This window comes from Schistocerca americana, chromosome 8 (assembly GCF_021461395.2).
Source record: "Schistocerca americana isolate TAMUIC-IGC-003095 chromosome 8, iqSchAmer2.1, whole genome shotgun sequence".
Lineage (NCBI taxonomy): Eukaryota > Metazoa > Arthropoda > Insecta > Orthoptera > Acrididae > Schistocerca > Schistocerca americana.
In genome coordinates this window covers 514,679,284-514,700,265 of record NC_060126.1, presented here as the reverse complement: position 1 = coordinate 514,700,265, position 20,982 = coordinate 514,679,284, and the positions used below count along the sequence as shown (strand labels likewise).

The following is a 20,982-nucleotide window of genomic DNA, read 5'->3' as shown; positions in this document are numbered from 1 at the left end:
CCACTTCGCAGGTTTTTAAGAAAAAATACAATTGGGCTAAGCTAACTCATAAACTGAAATTGCTAACCTTGGAAATCAGGTGAGCAGCAAAGCAATAGAGCAGTCTGATAATATAAGTAAAGCATTCTGGGAGCTAGCTGACAAATGCTGTAATAATCCCAAGACGGTGAACACACAGCCATTCATCATAAGACGTGATGATAAAATGGAAAAAACCCAAATACGATATGTACAGTCAAACTTGCTCTGAAACGGAATCGCGTGGGACTAATATAATTTTCCAAACTGTACAAATTTCCAGATACACGAAACTCACTATGCTACATAAAATTTGCCATGCATTGTGCACAAAAGTATAAATTTGTAATTATGCAAATGTATACGTACCTTCACTCCTGCATTGTAGATGTTCGTTTACTGTATGTTGTACAATAGAATGCTAGACTATTTCACTAATTGATAAATAACACAGCATTTCTGTATTGTTACTATAATGTTAAATTCTTTTATTGTTGTATGTAGGTGCATATTATTCCCGTGTTTCTGTGCTTTACATTTTACTTTTTTGTCACTTATTGAAGAAGGAAACATGTTTGAATTTCCTGTTTTTTCACAATTTTTTGGTCCATGCAATGATTTTGACAGCTTAAGAGAGGGAGAATTTGTATTTACTGCAAATTGCATAACATCGTTTATGCGTGCAGCAGCTTCATCAGGTGTATTAATTTCTGTAGGGATAACATTTTGTTCCTCTTCTTTTCCTTTGTTTATTCACGATCGTCTTCTGTTAAATCTGTTGCTGAAGTAAAAGTGGAGCAAGTTGACAGGGAGTCATCACTTCGAATGTGATTATCTGCATTACATGGAATGTTTTGCGTTTTAATTAATTCACAGTTAGGTTGTACAGTATTGTCTTCCATTCTGCTGCTACATTTTTCTGCACATTCTTAGCTTTCCTGTCTATCCATTCTGTGGATGTCTTAAACTCCGTATTTCCAAGTTCTTTAGTGACTTTCAGAACCTCATTCTGCAAAATGGTTCCAGAGAAAGGTAAGTTTGTTTGCCCGAGCACTTTTGAACTGTTCACTCACTGTGTCATTAATTTCTTCATTTCCTGTCATCTTCCTTTTCATTTGCCTGTTCCGACTTACCCATTCATCCCATATCTTTTTGTTGCTTCTTATATCATAAATTTGTGTTTTACTGCATTTGAAATGCAACATTATTTTATGCACAGAGAGTTTCTTTTCCACTGACCTTGATTACCTTAATCTTGTTGTTGAATGTTATCAACACATACCTTTTGTTTGAGCTGTTACCGGTATTACTTAAAGTGCTACTAGTGAACTGAAAATGGCATGGAATAATGCAGGTAGTGCTTTTCTTTGGAATACTTGCTGGGTAACACCATTGTTTAACGGAACAAGACCTAACTATTGCATTGTGCAGATTGCAGTTGTGTTTGTAGGTACGCAGCAATGTTCCAGTGTGTGTCCACGTGTGTCAATAATAATGGAAAACAAGACATGCCGACAAACACAACATTCACTAACGAATCATTTCCTTTCACGTACCAACTCTGTGTGTAACTTGTCCCATGTTTTACAGAGCAGCACGATTTGATGTCCATATCTGTGGCTCCGTGCTGTGCCACATAACAGTATTGTCAGGGCTGTACAGTCTTTGTGTTAAAAGTAGCATCCTTGTAGATTTGTGAGTAACTAATGTATACTGTAATACACCAGTAACGAATAACCTCTTTAGCGCATTATACGATGAATTATTAATTAAATGTTAAAATTTGCATTCCATTTCTGCTTTAGGCATGTTCCGCTTCATACAAAAAATTAGCATTTAAAAGTGTATTGTATATATCAGGACTAAAATACTAGAACAGTTTGAACAGATTTCTGAATTTACATGTAATGGTTTTATCAAGTTTTACTGTAAAAATTAAAGCAACAAACCCTTATTTCCCCGTGTTGTGTCTAATTCATGGTATAATCATAAAAAGTGTCAACAGATGTCCATACAGTCGTGTTGTTCACGGAAGATGGCATTCCGGTCAGTGGACAACCACGTCAGCAATGACATCAGGGGGTACCTATCAAATGGGGTAGTGTTTGCCAGGTAGTCCCACATCCACAATCACCGCCTATACAGTCACAGATGGTGTATGGCACAAGGAAGACGCCTATCAGACTTTTTGCAGAGAAGGTGCCGTAAGAAGAATAGAAGCAAGACAGTCACAGACTGATATGCCCCGAAGGCTAAATGTGAATTGGTCTGTTGTTTCTCGGATGTGGCGACAATCTATAGAGACCGAAACACTATCCTGAAGACCAGAGCATGGCTGACCACATGTGGTATCAAAAGAAGACAGTTATTTGGCCATAAGAGCACGACAGTACCGCCTTATTACTGCACGGCAACTAGCGTGACTCGCAACACCCACTTCACGTGTTATATCGAGACAAACAGTGTAAAGAAGGCTTTGCCAGAGTAGCTTTTATTATCAGAGACGCTCTGTATGTGTATTTCTGATGTGTCTTCACAGAAGGGAATGTCTGGAGTGGAGTCGTCAACGTGCCATCTGGATGGTTTTTTCACGGGCGAGTCCCGATTTGGTCTGGAGAGTGGTTATTGACATATTCGCATCTGGAGGGATCGTGCAACACAATTTCTGAATCCAAACATTGTGGAAAGAGATTGCTATCGAGGAGGAGCCTTAACGGTGTGAGCAGGGTCTATGGAGACCTTCGAACACCTCTTCATGAGATTGTACGGGTGAATCGCCAAGGTTTAACTGCTGTCAGTTATGACGATGAGAACTAGGGACCTTGTGCAGTTTTGCGAAGTAGTGTGCCCAGACTTTGTATTGATGGACAATAATGCTTGACTTCATAGAGCACGCATGGGTGGTTGATTTTTTTTTTTAATGGAAGATACTGCTCATATGGCATGCCGTGCTCACTATCTCAACTTGAATCCCATAGAGCTCGTCCGGGATGAGCTAAGAAGACAGGTTGCATCCTGGCAGCATCCCCCAGCCACTCTCAAAGACTTGCGGGCAGATCTGCGGGAAGAATGGGTGTTATTGCCTCAGTATGGGACTGCTGACATCACTCACAGCATGCTCCATCGTTGTGAGGCCTGTATTGCAGCCAGGAGTGGTAACACCCCGTGCTGTTCACTTTAACCAGTTGTCGGAATGTGTGCGGAAATCCGTTAAGTTGGAAAGAACAAAGAATTTTTTGTCTACCGTTATGCGTGTTGTAGTCGTGTATGTTTTTGACACTGTCTCTACTTTGCTATCATCTGTTTGCAATATTTCGTGACAAAATAAATGCACCCTTGCAAAATTTCCGTTTGTTGCTTTAATTTTGGACACACGTGTATTTCACTTCTCCATTTGACCAACCAAACCTGTGTTATAGAGGCAAAGGTCAAGACACTGGGTAACCTCACTCATTGCTCAAAGTTTGAATGTAAGGAAGCAAACGAGCAGGAAGTATGCATGGTAAATAGGGGTGGGGAAACTGGATGTGATGGCATATCCGGTGCAGCTATTAAGGTTTGCTTTTAGGACTGTCTAAACATCTTACCTACCTTATTAACTACCGCATTATATAAATGTGTATCTAGCTATTCTAAAAATGAGTGTTGTGAAACCAGTGTATGGAAAGGGAAGTAAAGGACAGCTCTCTGAGTGTACACAGACATCACTAATTCCCACCTTTAATAAGATGTTAGAAACTATTATTCTGTCCTAGCTTAGTGCCTTGTTGGCAACGGCCTTGCCGCAGTGGATACACCGGTTCTCGTGAGATCACTGAAGTTCAGCGCTGTCGGGCGTGGCTTGCACTTGGATGGGTGACCATCCAGCCGCCATGCGCTGTTGCCATTTTTCGGGGTGCACTCAGTCTTGTGATGCTAATTGAGGAGCTACTCGACCGAATAGTAGCGGCTCCGGCCAAAGAAAACCATCATAACAACCGGGAGAGCAGTGTGCTGACCACATGCCCCCTCCTATCTGCATCCTCAAATGAGGATGACACGGCGGTCGGATGGTCCCGATGGGCCACTTGTGGCCTGAAGACGGAGTGCATAGTGCCTTTTTCACAATACACAAACTGATTGTAAATTCTCAGCATGGATTTAGAAAAGTACTAAGTGCAACCACAGCAATTACGCAGTTCTTCCATGAAATGTACTATCTGCTGGTGTGCTTTTAGATCTAACAAAAGCTTTTTATACAGTAAACAGTCGGTTACTTCTAAAAGAACTAAAGTCATACCATGTCAGGGATCCACCTCTGCATCTTCTAGCCACATACATGTTGAATTGTGAGCAGCACAGTAAACTTACATGCAAATTAGATTATAAAAATTATGAACTTTCAGTTTACCAGTGAAACAGTAATAGAAGATGTAACTCTGGGCTCAATCCTTGGTCACTTTCTTTTCCTCATATCTATTAATGACATATGCTCAATCCATTAACTACCATGTAATAAGCTATACAGTTGACACCCCTCTCTTGTTCTATGGTAGAGGATGCAAGGAGCCACTAATAGTGTAACAGAATTAATGAAATTGGGAATTGTCAGAGCCTTAAGGTGAGTGTCATCAAATCTCAGTTACAAGCATTTAAAATTGGCTGTTCTCGGCACATCAAGTAAATAATGTATCTCAGCAACAGAGTAGCAGTTGTAAACTTCTGGCTGTGGATGTTGATAAAAATCTGTGGTGGGCAAAGAACATTAATTTTCATCTTCAACTTTTGTGGTCGTGTCTTCCTCAGTTGCATGTAATATTACGGGATATGGATGATTTTTAATTATGGACCGTCTGACAGCAACTTTTTTAATTTTGTATATGCGTAGTGGCTTACATCTTCTCAGCCAGATCACAAAGATAGTTCATAGTCAAACATTTAAAATGGTATAATACAGGATGAGTTACCCGTTTTTCAAATATGGGATTGAATTGTGGGGCTGTATACCCGATATATGCTTAAAAAGAATATTGTTGTGAAAGAAAAGACCTACAAGACTTATACATGGGATGGACCATAGAGAATCATGTCCTAAAGTGTTTTTGCAGTTCAGAAACTTAACGAATGTTTTCTTTGTACATGTTTAAGTTAGTTTATTTTTTTATGTGTCAACCAACAGTAGCTATAAAGTGTAGGGATGCAAATGATTACAACATCAATACAAGAAAAACTATTGCCAGAAATGAATTTAAAAATGACAGATTGAAGCCCAATTGTCAGTTGGTTAATTCGTTTGACAAACTTCTAAACTCTCTAAGAACATGTAGAGGAATGATTCTAACACAAAATTAAAGTTCTTTCTAATAGAAAAATGTTTATAGTCATCTAGTGAACTTGAAGGCACTATTTGTAATGTGCACCAATAGCATAACAGCTGTAAAGAAATAAATGTATGAAATAGATATTTGCTCCAACAATTGTAGTTCATTGTCCCCCTGCGGGTTCTCGGGGGCTAGAGTAGACCGAGGTATTCCTGCCTGTCGTAAGAAGCAACTAAAAGGAGTTCCCTCCTTTTAGGCCATACAAGTTATGGTCCTCTTTTTAGGGTCTGACCTCCACATTTCCAAAACTTTTCAGAAGTGCAGACCATTTGGGGAAGGATACCTTATGTAGTGCATCATGTATCCAGCTACTTGGATGAATACGCTTTACAGGGAGCATCATCTGCATCTTCTGTATCTATGATAATGATGGATCTTTTCACACCCAATATCCAGAGTGGTAACCAGTCTGGCGTGGAGGGGTTGTCATGTACCCTCTTAGTTGTAGTCTCGTATCAACACAGGGATTGCACTGCTGATGCATGAGATAATAAGTCCCCACGTGTGCCAAGGAATAGATGCCCGTCTTCTTGGGGCATCAGGACTCCTGGGAATAGACATTGTGCCAGGTGGCCTTGGCTGTGGCTGGGTGGCACCTGTGGGGAGAGCCTCTGATCGGGGTGGGTGGCATCAGGGTGGATGACACACAATGAAGTGGATGAAGTTGTCTGATGCTGGTAGTTGAACGGCCCAGCAGTCTTTAAGAGAGCTAAGGTGCATCATAATGCCGAGAGATATGACCCCAAATCATTCTCCTCCACGACCACACCATGGGAGGAACGTAGGGCTAAAGATCAAAGAGAGGGATGTTCTCGTCAATATCTAGTTTGTGCAGGGTCTGATGGGGAATCCTTTATGACAACAAACCACTGTTTTTCATCGAGAACTTAGGACAAGTTTGGGGAAGTGGAGGGAACATCCAAACTGTGGAATGGGTCAGTCCTGATAAAAACAGCATCCCCTGCCCAGTCGTGTGCATTGCTCGCCTGTGTCAAGCTGGGTGATGCCCCAGTCTCCATTACCCCTCATAAAGAGCATGAGATTGGTCCAGGGGATTATATTCCATAGAGATCTCCTCTTGCAGTCCGATTACGAGTTGTGGCCAACCTACAGCGATAGGGTGTACACTTTGTTAGGCATGTGTATAGGCGACCTAAGAACAATAGGTGCCTTCATCTTGGCCTTTGAGGATGATAACATTGCCTGAAAAGGTCAAGATGATGGTCTACTGATGTGACATTAAACCCTGTGTTCCTTTCCATATGCGGTGCTTCAAATGCTGGAAATTTGGGTGCGTGTCCTCGTGATGTAATGCCAGCCCCAGATCTCAGGAATGCACACATCTGTCACACACCGACGTTTATTGTGTCCCTCCCATTTGTGTCAGCTGTGGAGAGCACCACTCCCCCTGTTTGCCAGACTGCACTGTTTATCTGAAAGAGAGGAAAATAAGGGAATGTAAGACCCGGACTGCCGGACTACGCCTGCCCCCGTGATGGTTGGGGGCACTCCTCCTCCCATTGCTCCCCTAACTTCGACTTCAGGACCACCATCCCTTCGGCCATCAGGAACATCAGTCCCAACCCCTCAGCTAGATTAGATTAGATTAATACTTGTTCCATAGATCATGAATATGACACTTCGTAATGATGTGGAACGTGTCAGGTTAATAAAAGATGTCTGTTTAAGTTGGTTTTCTTTTCCCCCTCCCTTAATTTATATCAAAAAATTCAGCCAATGAGTAGGAGGAGTTGTCATGTAGAAATTCTTTTAATTTATTTTTAAATGTTGGTTGGATATCTGTCAGGCTTTTGATGCTGTTTGGTAGGTGACCAAAGACTTTTGTGGCAGGATAATTTACCCCTTTCTGTGCCAAAGTCAGATTTAACCCAAAGAAGAAATAACATCTTTTGGCTACACTTGCGAGGAAGTTGTCTCCAGACGCTGCCTTCCAAAGCTTCTGCTACTGTGAAGCCAGCCACCAGCCAGTGGTCGAAGGAGCTACAAGCTGCTGGTTGTAGGGCTTCACGATCGTTGTTGCTTACTGTGACCAACTCAGAGAAGCCCTTCCATCCAGAGAAACCAAAAAGAACCGAGAAGACTGAAAGAAGAAAGGAACCTTGGTGGCCCCTAAAACACTGCTTCGTGAAAGTTCGCATTCTGAGGATGAGTTGGAGATCTTAGTATCCCTCAAGAACCTAGAGCTCACTGGAGCCTCAGAACCAACAGACACAGAGACCAGAAGCCCTCAACAGGTAACAGCAGGTGACCCTGAAGTGTAAAGTGCCGCATCGTTCCTACCCAGACCACAGAAAGTGTCATCCTCCATTGGAATTGTGGCGGTTTTTCCTCCCACATGACAGCTACGACAACTCTTAAGCATTGTGCCCGTTTTCTCTGTTGTCCTTCAGGAAACATGGTTTCCAGCAAAGTGGACCGGTGCCCTTTGTGGCTATCAGGACTATTACAAAAACGTATTGACTGACTGGATGTCAGGTGGAGTATGTATATGTGTCCTTACTTCTGTGTATAGCTAACCTGTGCCTCTTCAAACACCTTTAGACGCCGTGGCTGTCAGGGTGAGAACAACGCAGGAAATTACCATCTACAACATCTTTCTTCCTCCAGATGTTGAAGTACCATGAAATGTATTGGCTGCACTAATTTCTCAACTCGTCCCACCTTGTTCCTCAGGTTGCCCCGGCGGAAGACAGTGCCTTGGTGGCCGTCGGATATCACTGCGGTCATTAGACATTGTAGGCAGGCCCTTGGGCATCACAAGTGGCACCTATCAATGGAGCACCTCATTGCCTTCAAACGCTGTGCTCAGGTCTGTCAGCAATTAAAAGACAGAACCAGAAGTGCTGGAAATGGTACGTCTCCACCATTGGAACATGAACCTTTCTTACACTGGTTTGGACTAAGCTCAGACGCCTTTACAGCCATCAGACCCCTGCAGGTAAACCTGGGGCTGTATATACTGATCTAGACACAATTGTAGAGTGTTTGCTGAACATTATGATTGAACTTCTGCATCTGAGAATTACCACCCCACCTTTTACACCTGAAAATAATGGGTGGAACAACACCACCTGAGTAAGTCACCTTGACCCATATAATGTTGTCGTTCAGTGAGTGAGAATTTCTAAGTGCCATTACACATTGTCCCGACACAACCCCTGGGCCCGACAACACTTTGTGATACCATATCCTTGCTAGGTTACAAGAGCTGGGCCTCTGATGCCCAATCCCGAGTTTTAAGCAGAACTTTTTGTTGCTCCCCACCTTCAGAGTTCGAAATGGGTGCTTCACACAATTCCCCTCATATCCAAGTCAATGGGTTCCCACAGGACTCTGTACTGAGTGTCCCTCCGTTTTTAGTGTCCATTAATCGTGTCGGAGTCGTCAGTATCATCATCCTTATATGCTGACGGCTTTTGCAGTTTCTTTTGCTCTTCTACTATTGGTGTGGCTGAACATCGACTACAGGGAGCCATAAGAAAGGCGCGGTGATGGGCCCTCATCCTTGGCTTACAGTTTTCAGCTGCCAAGACTTGTGCCATGCTCTTCTGTTGCCGTTGTACAATTCACCCGCACCTGCAACTTTATCTTGATTGACCATCATCTTAATGTAGTGGACTATTAGTGCTTAACTCGGCTTCCCCCTCATCATCAGCTTACACAAAAGTGCTGGCAGCATGTTTACGTTCTTCAATGCCTGAGCCACACTGACTGGGCTGGGGTAATCATGTTAGAAAAATGGATGTTTTTGCGGTCTTTGTTACCAAAATTTTTTTCCCAAACAATCCCATCAGTGACACTATCGGACGGGCAGTATAGTTTTCCTCGTGACATTCTTCAGCAAATTAATGAAACCGGTAAAAAATTCAAATAGCTTAAAGTAAACTTGAGTGTAGGATTCTAAAAGAGGTCTCTTCTAGCCTTAACCTCTGACCCATATAGAAATGTATAATCAGCTTGGGATCTTGTTTAAAGAAACCTTTATCAGGTTTGGGAACCTTTGATAGAGAAACTCACCTGTGGCTGCTGTTGCACAGCTGTCAGGTGTGGCACAGTGGTGACTGGGATGCTTTAAAAGGAGCCGCCATGGGAACACTAATGTTTCACATTAACTACAAACTATGCTAACACAAAGTATGCTATACCTTAATCCAAAAATACATGAGCACATCAATAACAGTACACAATTTAAAAAAAAAAATCTCTACAACATGAATTTATCCCAAAGCCTGTCAGGAAGACTGCTATGAATTTCACCAACATTTACACAATGTGACAGTGGTGTAAAACCTGCAGGCTATTTATAAGATGAGTGCAGCAGCTGTTATGCAACAATTTTACTACCATGAGATCCACTGCCTTGGCAATACACACTTAAATTGTGAAGTTTATTATAGCAAGAAAACAGACTTAAATATGTCACAATAAGTTGTGACAAGAGACACCACTTTTTTGAAGTTTTTCAATTTATTTGGATTTTATCTCACTTCCTAGTCATCAAGACTTTTCATATTTCCTCCCCCAGAGTGTACTAATCAATTGGAGAACATAATAAAAAATGTCAGATTTGAGCACCAGTGGAATACGCGTCCATTTTCAATGTTCCCCTACCTTGTTGTTTTGTAGAGGCTTATCCTCATATTACAAAAGCAAATACATGTTTTAGGTGGCTTGAAAGAGTTTGTAGAAGACTTTCTTGTAAAAGTGGGCCAAAAATATCCATTTTTGGCTTATTTAGAAAAATCATCAACTTTGCCCTCATATTGTAAATATCTGGAAAAACAATAGAATGAAATTTTATATTTTAGGACCTTGTATTGGTAAATTATTAAGTGCAAAGTTTCAGGTGTTACTCACAATTACTTCCAGAGATATAGCAAACTAAACTTCAAATTTTTTCAGGCATCTACTTTTTCGGTTGACTTTCCTTAAATTTATCCATTTGCAAATTGCTCAGGAAATATTGTTTTTACTAGTATTTCACTTAAGAGAGCACAAAAAAGTGGTACAAGATGACTTAGTTTTGTTTCTTTCAAGAAAATATTACTAGAGATATCACGTCTCAAAGTTTCCAGAATCGTGTGTGCATTGTTAATGGCTGTGCTATGGGATCAAACAAATTACTATATATTCGGAAGTACTGAATTAGCATTACAGGGAAATGGATTGGTGCTGGAATAAATCAGTGGAGGGCGGAGGAAATTGCTATTTTCCCTAGGCATGCTACCTTGTTGCTATTTGACTGCATTCCAGGGTCTTAAGATTCAGCATACTTCTTACAGCCTAGGTCATTCAATGTCGAACTTACAACCTAGGTCATTCTCTGTCGAACTTAGTCTTTGGAAATGTTGGGAAGGAAGATGTTCTGGACAATGTTTTGTAATGGATGGAGATTTGTGGTTACAATTGTGACTCATTAAAATAAATAATAAACAATTATTTTATTTTACTATGAAAGGAATGTCTTCATTGTTACTGTGATTACTTTTGGAGTGATAAAATATCAATATCTTTTGGCAGTTGACATATTTTGATTTGACTGTCCTATAGATCAAACATAGTGTTTTCCTCTATGAAGTTAACACTCATTGATTCCATATTGAGTTAAATTTTGTCTGTGCCATTATCAGTTAGAAAATGTTAAGATACCAAGATGAGCATACAGAGCGACAGGAGTGTGAAATGGAGCGTGGAAAAACAATGAATCGCTTCTGCATTTGGTAATCTCTGGATATTATTTTTTTTAAAAATCTATGTAATTGATCTAAATGTGATGGTGCTTGGAGCTAACAAACAAGTCATAAATGACATTTCTGAATTTAAAAATGTGTGTTAATTTCATCGTGCAAATTATTTTCTTTCATGAAAATATGTTCGTGTAATTTAGTAAGTTGTATTATTCCTTGGAGTTTGTTTTGGAGCTTCAGTTTACGTCTGAACCGTAAACTCAAAATAAAAGAGCCAGATATATTTATCGATATTCTCTAAAAACATCTCATTAGTCTGTGTGCACGCATATGCATGCGTGCTGTACTGTAGCCTAAAAGTGTCAACATTTTGTTCGTAACAATGTAATGTGTGCTGTATGGATGATTTGTAGAAAAGTTATAAGTGTGTAATATGTAATGATAATGACTTCATTGAACTGATAAGTTCAGCTGTTTGTCAGTCCAAAGTTATTTGCTCTGTTACAGCAATGGATATGGGCGGATTAAATGCAATGGGACCCATGAATCCTTTAACAGCATTGGGTGCTCTTGGATTGAACCATATGAATATGCCACTGAACTCATTTATGATGCAGCCAAATGGAAGCCTTTTGACCCAGATGATGCAAGCAAGTGGTATGAATGCCATGCACCAAGGCTGGGCTGGTGGCCTTCCAGGTAAAATGGTGTCTCAGCTCTGGATGAATGATGAAAGCAAGGTTGGTCATTGTCATTGTTACTAACTTTCTTACGAGTAAGGTGCTTCAGCTGCATGTGCCACATTTGTTTGATACTTGTATATCGGGCTCACGTCTAGTTAGTGAATGCAGTGGGTAGGGTCCTCCTTTAAGGAAATGTACAGTTTCCTCTCTCGCCTATCTGCAGGTCTGCTAGGCATAAATGATCAAATCCTTGAGAACTGGCAAATACATCTGGTGATAAATAATTGAATGAAGTTTCATTATTGATACTCCGTCATGTAATGTATCTTATAGTTCCTCCAAAATAAATTTATTTCTAACTCCACCTTCGAGCATGTGAAAAAGTTTTTATTGGCTGAAAAAGTAGACTTCCAACAGTTGGTTGGATATCCAGTTCTTGAAATAAATATGATGACTCTCAGAACCAATTTGTTGTTTATTGTACTCTCATTTATAATGATATGTTGTTGAGAATGTCGTCGTATTAAAAGGAGATGTGAGGGACTTCAAATCACTTAGTTAGTCACTGAACTGCTTCCACCCAAAATTAAATTTACGTACGAAATAGAAAATCAAATAATGACACTAGTTTTCTGGTCCTGAAACTATGTTTAGCAGATGGTAAAATCAATGCTGACATTTACAGGAAACGCAGCACAGCACTTAACATCAGTCATGCCTCTTCTTCTCACCCTTTTAAGCACAAACTGGCGTTCTTTCACACTATGATCAACCATATTATTGAGGTGCTGCTAACCCCATCTGCTGTTGTTACTTAACTTAATAACTTGCAATATATAGTGATCAAAAATAAAGCCAACACTAATATAAATTACTCTACATTCAATAAAAATGGTCTTACTGTTAAAAAATATACTACAATCCCAAGTCTAGGTGACATTTCATATCCTATAGCTAATTTGTTTAAAAAGAATATGATGTTGCTGTGTCCCTCACCACCAGTAATATGACCAAGTTGCTCTTTATACATTGTAAAGAACATACAACTGACCATTTTCTCAAATCTAGGTTATATAAAGTACAGTGTAATATATATCTGAGTTTTTATGTAGGGCAGATAGGTAGCGCATTTTAAGACCCTCTTTCATGAGTACTTAATCAACAAAAACAGTGAGAAATCATATAATTCCACTTTCTCAGAATGTCTCAAAATCGAGAAACATACTCTTCCTCCTCCCTCCTTGCTTAACGTGGAAATTTTACGTATGGTTGAAAAGGGCTACAATATGAATCTTTCAGAAGAATTTTAAATATATAAACATTAACACCTAAACTCCAAAGATTGATTGAATAAACAACTTGCATTAAAAAATTCACAATATTTTGACTGCACAGAATCTCTTCTAAAATGTGAAAATTAGCATATCCCTTTTATGTATTAGAACTGTGTGTCACGTTTTTTTCAAATGTGTTGTTTATGTGTTTACAACAATCACATAAAATATGTACATTTTTGGACAAGGCTCCAAGCAGGATCCAATGACAAGGAATAAACTACACAACCAGTGGATCCCACGAATGTAGTAAGACTGCTATCTTCATTAGGGCTTTGTGACATGCTGTGTCCATCCACTCCACAATACGTGCACATGAAGGAAACAAACTTCTGAACAGCAGGCTATACCAATTAGTTACTTAAATAAACTTTTTATGGCGATGATCGTCATTTGCTCTTTTGGTAGGTGATTGTGTAACACACCATTTCACCACGCCATGTTACGCCACAGACTCCTCCCCTTAGGTGAACAATGTCGTCACTACCGTAAAATGCCAATAAACAATGACCATTTGAAGTTCAAATTAAATGTAATCTTCTTAATTAAGATTACCTACAGTGTGTGTCTACGTTATGCACTATCCAACTGTAACTGCATCTCATTTGTAAATAAATATACCTATTCATGTTTGTTATATATGGAATGCCACACATTGAATTATTAATCATTAATGATAGGCAAGTGTTTTACCTAACATTGCTCTGATTAAGTTCCTTTACATCTCTACCAGCCAATCATTCTCTTATTATGAATATGAATCCCATGTGCTTGGACTATCCATTGCTAGAACTTGTAGTCCCAGTAACCCTTTCAGTCTAATCATATTTCATTTAAGCAACTGTATTTCTTGTAGAACTGAAGCTTGTCATTTGTCACCTCCAATCAAAAAAAAAAAAAAAAAAAAACCTCTAAAACCAACTTCTAGTGAACTGAATTCCCAAATGTAGGAAACTGTACAAAACTTGCAGAGCTCTATTGGCATATTGTCCTATGTAAGTTGTTAAGGAAACACAGCATCCATTGTTACAAGGCTGATTTCCTTGTTAGACATGTACAAGATGCATTAGAGCATGTAAATACTTTTAGTATTTATGGGAGTATCACTAAACCAGAGGAGTCACATGTTTTGAACAGTGAACAACCCTTTGTTTGGCATTCTGTAATCAAATACATACTGTTCCAACCTATAAGAATAGATTACAGACAATTGCCTCTTGATTATTCCATCTCGTAAGTTAGGATGTGGAACAAATTAACAAACTCAAATAAGGTCATCTAATTTGCTGCTTTGGAGGAACCTTGAAACTAATGGTACTTACTTCTCTAGTAACTTTCTAGATATGCCTCTTTCTGGGGAAAGACTACCTCTAAACAGCAATCGTATCTGGATGTTAGCCTGTCATATTTACACCATATAGTGAAGCGTATACGTCCTTGATTCCCCTGTCAAAAGTGATGGTGCTAACAGCATGTACCACTTAGGTGAAATAAATCATCACAGCTTTGTAGCCCATTTGCTGTCCAATGTTTGCTAATTTCTGTTGTTCCCCAAGTACAAATGTGTCACTAAGTCATTCTTTACACACAATTATCTCATTGTGTAGGTATTAGTTATCTACATCTACAGCTACAGTCATACTCTGCAAGCCATCATATGGTGCATGGCAGAGCGTACCCTGTACCACCACTAATCATTTCCTTTCCTGTTCTTCTCATAAATAGAGTGATGGAAGAACGATTGTCTATACGAGGTCTGTTCAAAAAATTTCAGAACATTCATAATTTCACGACAATCGTGTGTTGGAATGAAATGCAGTTGGCATCCTTGCACAGGCCTGTGTTTAATGTGTAACTGCTGGAAGTTTCATTGTTGTATGTCTGTTAGTTACTGTTCAGTGCTGTTTTGAGTAAAACATTGTATCACACAGTATGTGAATTTCGAGATTGCAGAGTTAGAGGAATAACACATCTGCATTAAATTTTGCATGAAACTCGAGAACACCTTTACAGGACACACCAAATGATGCACAAAGCTACAGTGGTGAGTGCTTAAGCCATACTTGGTGTTAAGAATGATCCACATGGTTTAAAAATGGCAAGATGGAAGTTACAGATAATTCTCATTTGGGACGCCGTTCGAGGTATTCCGATGATGCTCATGTCAGGAACATCAACAAAATTTTGCGTGTCGATTGAAAACTGAATGTCCGAGAGATTGCAGAAAAATGCAGCATTTTTCAGTTGGATCATTTCATGAGATCCTGACAGCGTCTTGAAATGCATCTTGTTGCCGCCAAGTTCGTCCCACAGCTCATGAGTCAAGACCAGAAAGACCTTTTGCCTTGCTATCTGTGAAGCTTGCAGGCATCCATCCACTCCAGAATATATGCACATAAAGAAAACAGACTTCCAAACAACAGTTTAGACCAATTAGTCTAGCCTGTTGTTTGGAAGTCTTTGTATGGCGGTGATCATCATTTGTTGATTCAGTAGACGTTCATGCAATGTATCACTTCACCAAAGTGATATGTTAAACTACAGATGACAGCTTGAGATGTCAATTTTAGTGGTAAGCCCGTTAGGTGGGATATCATGTGCAAGACAGGATTGTAGGAAGAGGATGTGTGGTGCGATTTTTACGAGGGCAAAGGAGAGTTTTAGAGACAGAGGAAAGTAAGGAAAGTAAAATGAGCAGAGAATCATGGTTGAATGGTCAGGAAATGAAAGGAGTGACTGAAAATTTGTTAAAAGGGGGAGCGGGGTGAAAATAAGAAGTCGAAAACTTACGGTTGAAGTGTTTTCACATAGAGAGAGCTGTGTAGGGAGTTCAGAAAATGTTTCAAATAAAAGAGTACAATCACAAATTTTTACACACATTCGTAAATAAATGCACGCAATTGTACAACGAGATTATAAGTAAACGTGTGTCAAAGGCTTAAAACCAAGTTAGATGGAGCACATACTAAAAACCACATTGGAATTAAAATTTGAAGAAAGCGATTGTTGCTGCGAGTGCAGGGAGTTGTAGCATGGCACTATTTTACCTCCTTACAATCATACATCTGTAATTACTTCTCTTTAATAATGTTGCCACTACTTTCACTATTTCTTGTTTTATTTGTGGGAGAATGCACTTTTTCATGCGCAGAATATACATTCCAGCCAGTAATTTAAAATTCATATTATTCATAAAAAATGTACCGTAACAGTTTGATAGTACTTGCTAAGACCTATTCATCAGCACTACCTTTGTATGAATTGTGTTAGTGAACTATTAATTTTTAAAGGTAATTTTATATCGAAAACATTTACCATTAAATAACTTGAAAACTAAATCTCATACCGAAGGTGTGGCTATACTCACGTGCATGTCCAATTTTGGCAGAACAGGGTAAGGAAGAGGGGAGAAGGAAAAGATTTGAAATACTGAGAGCTTAAATGTGGAAGACAGGGTTATATGCGAGGCAGAGATGCTGCTTAAACATCATGCATGAATTAATAAGAGTGAAAAGCTAAGTGCATTTTACGTAATGGATGGGGGAGGGGGCGGCAAAAAATATGTGGGTAAGACAATGAAAAGTGTAGAAAACTAAAAAACCGAGTGAAGAAAAGAGTAGTTACTATGAAGAAATGCTGGGACGGAAGAAATTAATGTAAATTGAGGCCAGGTGGGTGGTGAGAACCAAGTGTAGTGAAACAGGCACTGAGGTCATGACTGTCATGTTGTAGAGTATGCTCTGCAACAGGATACTGCGTGTTGCCAGTGTACACCCTATACCTATGCCAATTCATCCTAATTGATAATTTGGTGGTAGTAACCAATGCTCTAAAACGTGATAATGATGGCCTCAGTGACTGTTTCACCATGTGCGCCATCTGGGTTCTTCCCCAGACACCAGTTTCTCAGAACTCTGCTGGTGGGAACTAGCACTACAACATGTCCTTGGTTCTCGCCAGCCACCTGACCTTAATTTACGTTAATTTCTTCCGTCTCATCATTTCTTCACAGAAACTACTCTTTGCTTCACTCTGTTTTACTTTTCTACATCTTTCATTGTCTTACCTGTCTATTTTTCACCACCCGCGTCCCATCTCTGTTACATACCATGCACTTACCTTTCCACTCTTATTAACTCATGCATGATGTCCAAGCAGTAATCTCTGTCTGCATATTACCCTGTCTTCCATCTTTAAGCTCTCAGGTTTTCAAATCTCATCCAATGCAGTCTTCCATTCTCATCTCGTACAGTAAGTCTCCCCTGACCTGCAGTTCTGGGTGACTTTCCCAAAATCTACCCCTTTTCCTAGACCTCTCCAGTCCTTTTCCTTCGCCCCTCTTCCTTGCCCTTCAACCCTTCTGCCTGAAGAAGGAGCCACTGGCTCCAAAAGCTTGCCTAATTACAACCCTCTTTTACATGTGTTTTCTGCCGCCATTTGGTGAGTAGATTTTTTTATCTATCCAATTAAATTATTTTGTCAAAAATTGATGGTTTTCATTATTATATTAGCACATGTCTAATTTTGGTCTTTAAAACCATATGACTGGCTTCTCTGTCACTAGTTTGATGTAGTTTCTATGAGTTTCCCATATTTCGTGTTTTCTTTATTAAGACAGTTTGGCCCTGGTGGCTACCCTATCCAGTTCATTGAAACAGTTTGGTTTTTCCCACCAAGTGGCCTATGTCTCAGGCCTGCTTACATGCACTCGGTATTTCTCTTCCTTTGAGGTCTGCCAATTGTTGTGCATCAAAGGTGCTGCCAACTATTGACAAACCTGGAAAGTTCATCTGACTTGGCCCTGCCCCCTCAGCTGTCAAAACATGCTCTATTGGCTGTTGTAATGATGCCAATTGAGTTGCTAACCTTAAAACAGGACACAAGTGCGTGGCTACATCTGTTGTGTAGTTTTTCGTAGCCTTTTCCAGGATTTACAACCTCAAACTTTAGAAATATCAAGATGGTTACCAGTCCACTGCAAAAGTCAGTGATACCTGAAATGTGTATTGGCTTCTCATCTGGTTCAATTTATTTAATAGATTATCCATTTCTGAACTATCCACTTGACTCACCCACAAGTTTCGCTAAAGGTTGGCTAAAACTGGTCTGTTCAAACCTTATTGATATTTGTAAAACTCGAGGTGGGGAAGTTTCAATGCACAGAAAAACATTTTACCATGGCAAAGTGACATACAGATTTCTTACTTCCCTCTGCCACAGTACTATTCGTCTTTGAGTGTAACTAGTATTGCTGCTGCAAGTTGAACGTGTAGCTCAATTTGTCTAATTAAATGTATAAATTTACTGTTGCAATTGCTATATGATTTTAACAAAAACAACTGTTCTAAAACTGGTACTTCCCAGAATAACATTTCACTGGCAATCTGATTCTGTGACATGTTTAACAAGATTTTTACACTGTTATTTGCTTACTACAAAACATTCCGTATGTTACCCACCAATATTGTGTACTTTAGTTTGGCTGTTCATAACTGAAATAAGGCTGTTGAACTGATAAAATTCGCTCAGGCTTCCAGCCGCGTCAAGTGGTTTAAAATCCATGAGCAGTAGATATAGCCATGCTGCCTTGTGTAATGTCACTGGTGCTAGCTCCAGTACCATATACACAGGGTGTATACGACCCGGGAGATCGGGGGAAAACACGGAAATTTTTTGATCCGGGAGAAAACCGGGAAAAACCCGGGATATTTTTAGAATTCCGGGAATTTTTCATTGTTTTAGTTTTCAGTTAAATTTTTGTAATTTTGACTGGTAAGAACCTATACTCTAACAAAGGATATTACTGTATCCCGCTACTGCAGAATAATACTTCACAATAAAACCTAAACGAGAGAAAAAAACGAAAATAACTTAAATTGCAAAGGAAATGCGCCATAACGACGACGACACACAGTGCTCATGCAAGTGTCTGCCAACTGAAAATGTGTCAAAGGCTTTAGGAAGACTATGCAGTACTTCATAACAACAAATTGCCTCCAATAAGCGTGAAGTCGCAACTGTTTACATTCGATTTTTTTTAGCAGTTGCTCGTGGGCTCTTGCGCATGCACAGTTGAGTCACGTTTGAGTAGTAGATTCTCCCGCTTCTGGCTACAGGAATGTGGCTGTTGGCTGTGCAAGCAGTCGCAGTGTGCAGTTAGATGCTACCGGGAAAAGGGGGCGCCAAAATCATATTCTTGAGGAAAAAAACTTGTTTCACAAAGCACCTAGCATCCAGCGCACGTTTGTCCATCGATTATTCATATGATTTTGAAACGCTTCTCTGCTGGTTTTTGAACACATTTTAAGTTGATTTCTGAATGAATCATAAGTTGACTTTTGAATGCATGCATAGTGTACGTGAAGTCTCTGTCAGAAGAATCCTCATCGCATCTAGAAATAAACTTTCTGCAGACAAAAGGGGACGGGGGCTATGCGTGCTGAGAGAGTAAAGCCGAATGGATGAATGCCAATCGCTGTCTGATTATGTGGTTGATTGGGTTTGCGAATGATCAGCAGTGTTATAATTACTAGCGAAATCCATAGATTCAGACTACCAGAATGGAAATAAACGACTGACAGGAATAACAGGTGAGAAAGATTACATATTATCTTCTCAATGTGTCCAAGGAAATGCGATTTTGACAGAAAATTTTTGGCCGGATCGCTACATTAGTAAGGACCAGTAGTACAGTCCCCGGCTAGCCGTCGTGTAAGTTCTATTCTGGAAGTAACTTGGAAAACGTGTTGTTCGAACACGTAATAGTGGCTAACCGGAAAATAATCACGGGAAAACTAAACCTGTGATTCTGGCAGTGTTAGTGAAGTTAATCGGCGAACAAATTTTGACAGTGACAGCAATAGCTACAGAATTGGTGATGACAAGATTGTTTGTTAGAATGAGGAAGGAGAAGAAACGGGGACATCACACAAATTATGGAAGAATAAGACGATTCCAAATTTATATAAAAATTTCATAATACTACATTTCGATCTCGTGCTTGAAAAGCTGGTGCGTATGAATGAAATGTGAAACTATTTCCTAACATAAAGCTTTTTGCTTGTAGTAGGCCTAATAGGCATTTGATATTGGTACTTCGTGAATTATATTCTGTCGTGTTCTAAAAATGGCCGTTTGTGCCAAAACAGTCTCATTTATTTGGTGTGTTACAAAATTGCTGCCATATTAGAAAGGCCAATTTTGTTTTATCTAGCAGACAGTGACAAAGTAGACGTAATCAGATCGAGAAGCCACACTAGTCTTGGGTATTATTTGTATTAACAACTTTTTCAGTATTAGATAACGACATTTAGATTTTTCATGTGGCAAAACGTTTGACGAACTTTGATGAGGTAATAGATTCTTTTGCAGAAAGGAAAGCTTACCATGTAAAGCTGTAGAAAGATTAGAGAGAAAGAAATGCTAGGAGCTAAGGTTTGAAGAAATGTGTAATTTCTCGCTTATCTCTTGTCAGTATTGGTTTTATATATCCTATATTTAATTTTATGTCACACAAAACAGCATGTTATTAACTAATAGGCAATAAAGAGTTCAGATTTCCTGCAGAGTTCTTGTTCTCTTGATTACAAATAATCCCATCTGCTATTAATTGAGAGATTTTTTTTAAGAGGGGCGGGCTGTCAAACCGGCCGACTCAGAGCAGGAGAGGCACCACAGGGCATTTCAATTTCCACTCTCCTGAATAGGTTTGGACGTGCGGAGAAAAATGCTTTATGAAGAGGTGCGGCACTGCACTTTGGCATACTTAAGACCAAATAATATGTCTTACATTTCCTCAAATACATATGTTTTATGTTTCAGACTTTTCAGAAAGATATGTGCTACAAGACGAACATATTTTGAAAATTAGATTTTTTTT

General features: G+C 39.5%; 1 protein-coding gene across 2 annotated transcripts in view; it reads left to right on the top strand.

Moving 5' to 3' along the window:
- LOC124545981 (protein strawberry notch) overlaps positions 1 to 20,982 on the top strand; it is a 265,254-nt gene that overhangs the window by 34,093 nt on the left and 210,179 nt on the right. For both annotated transcript variants that reach the window (XM_047124945.1, XM_047124946.1), the window contains one exon: positions 11,594 to 11,826. In XM_047124945.1, the coding sequence (XP_046980901.1) occupies positions 11,594 to 11,826 (233 nt within the window). The remainder of the gene's footprint in view (positions 1 to 11,593; positions 11,827 to 20,982) is intronic.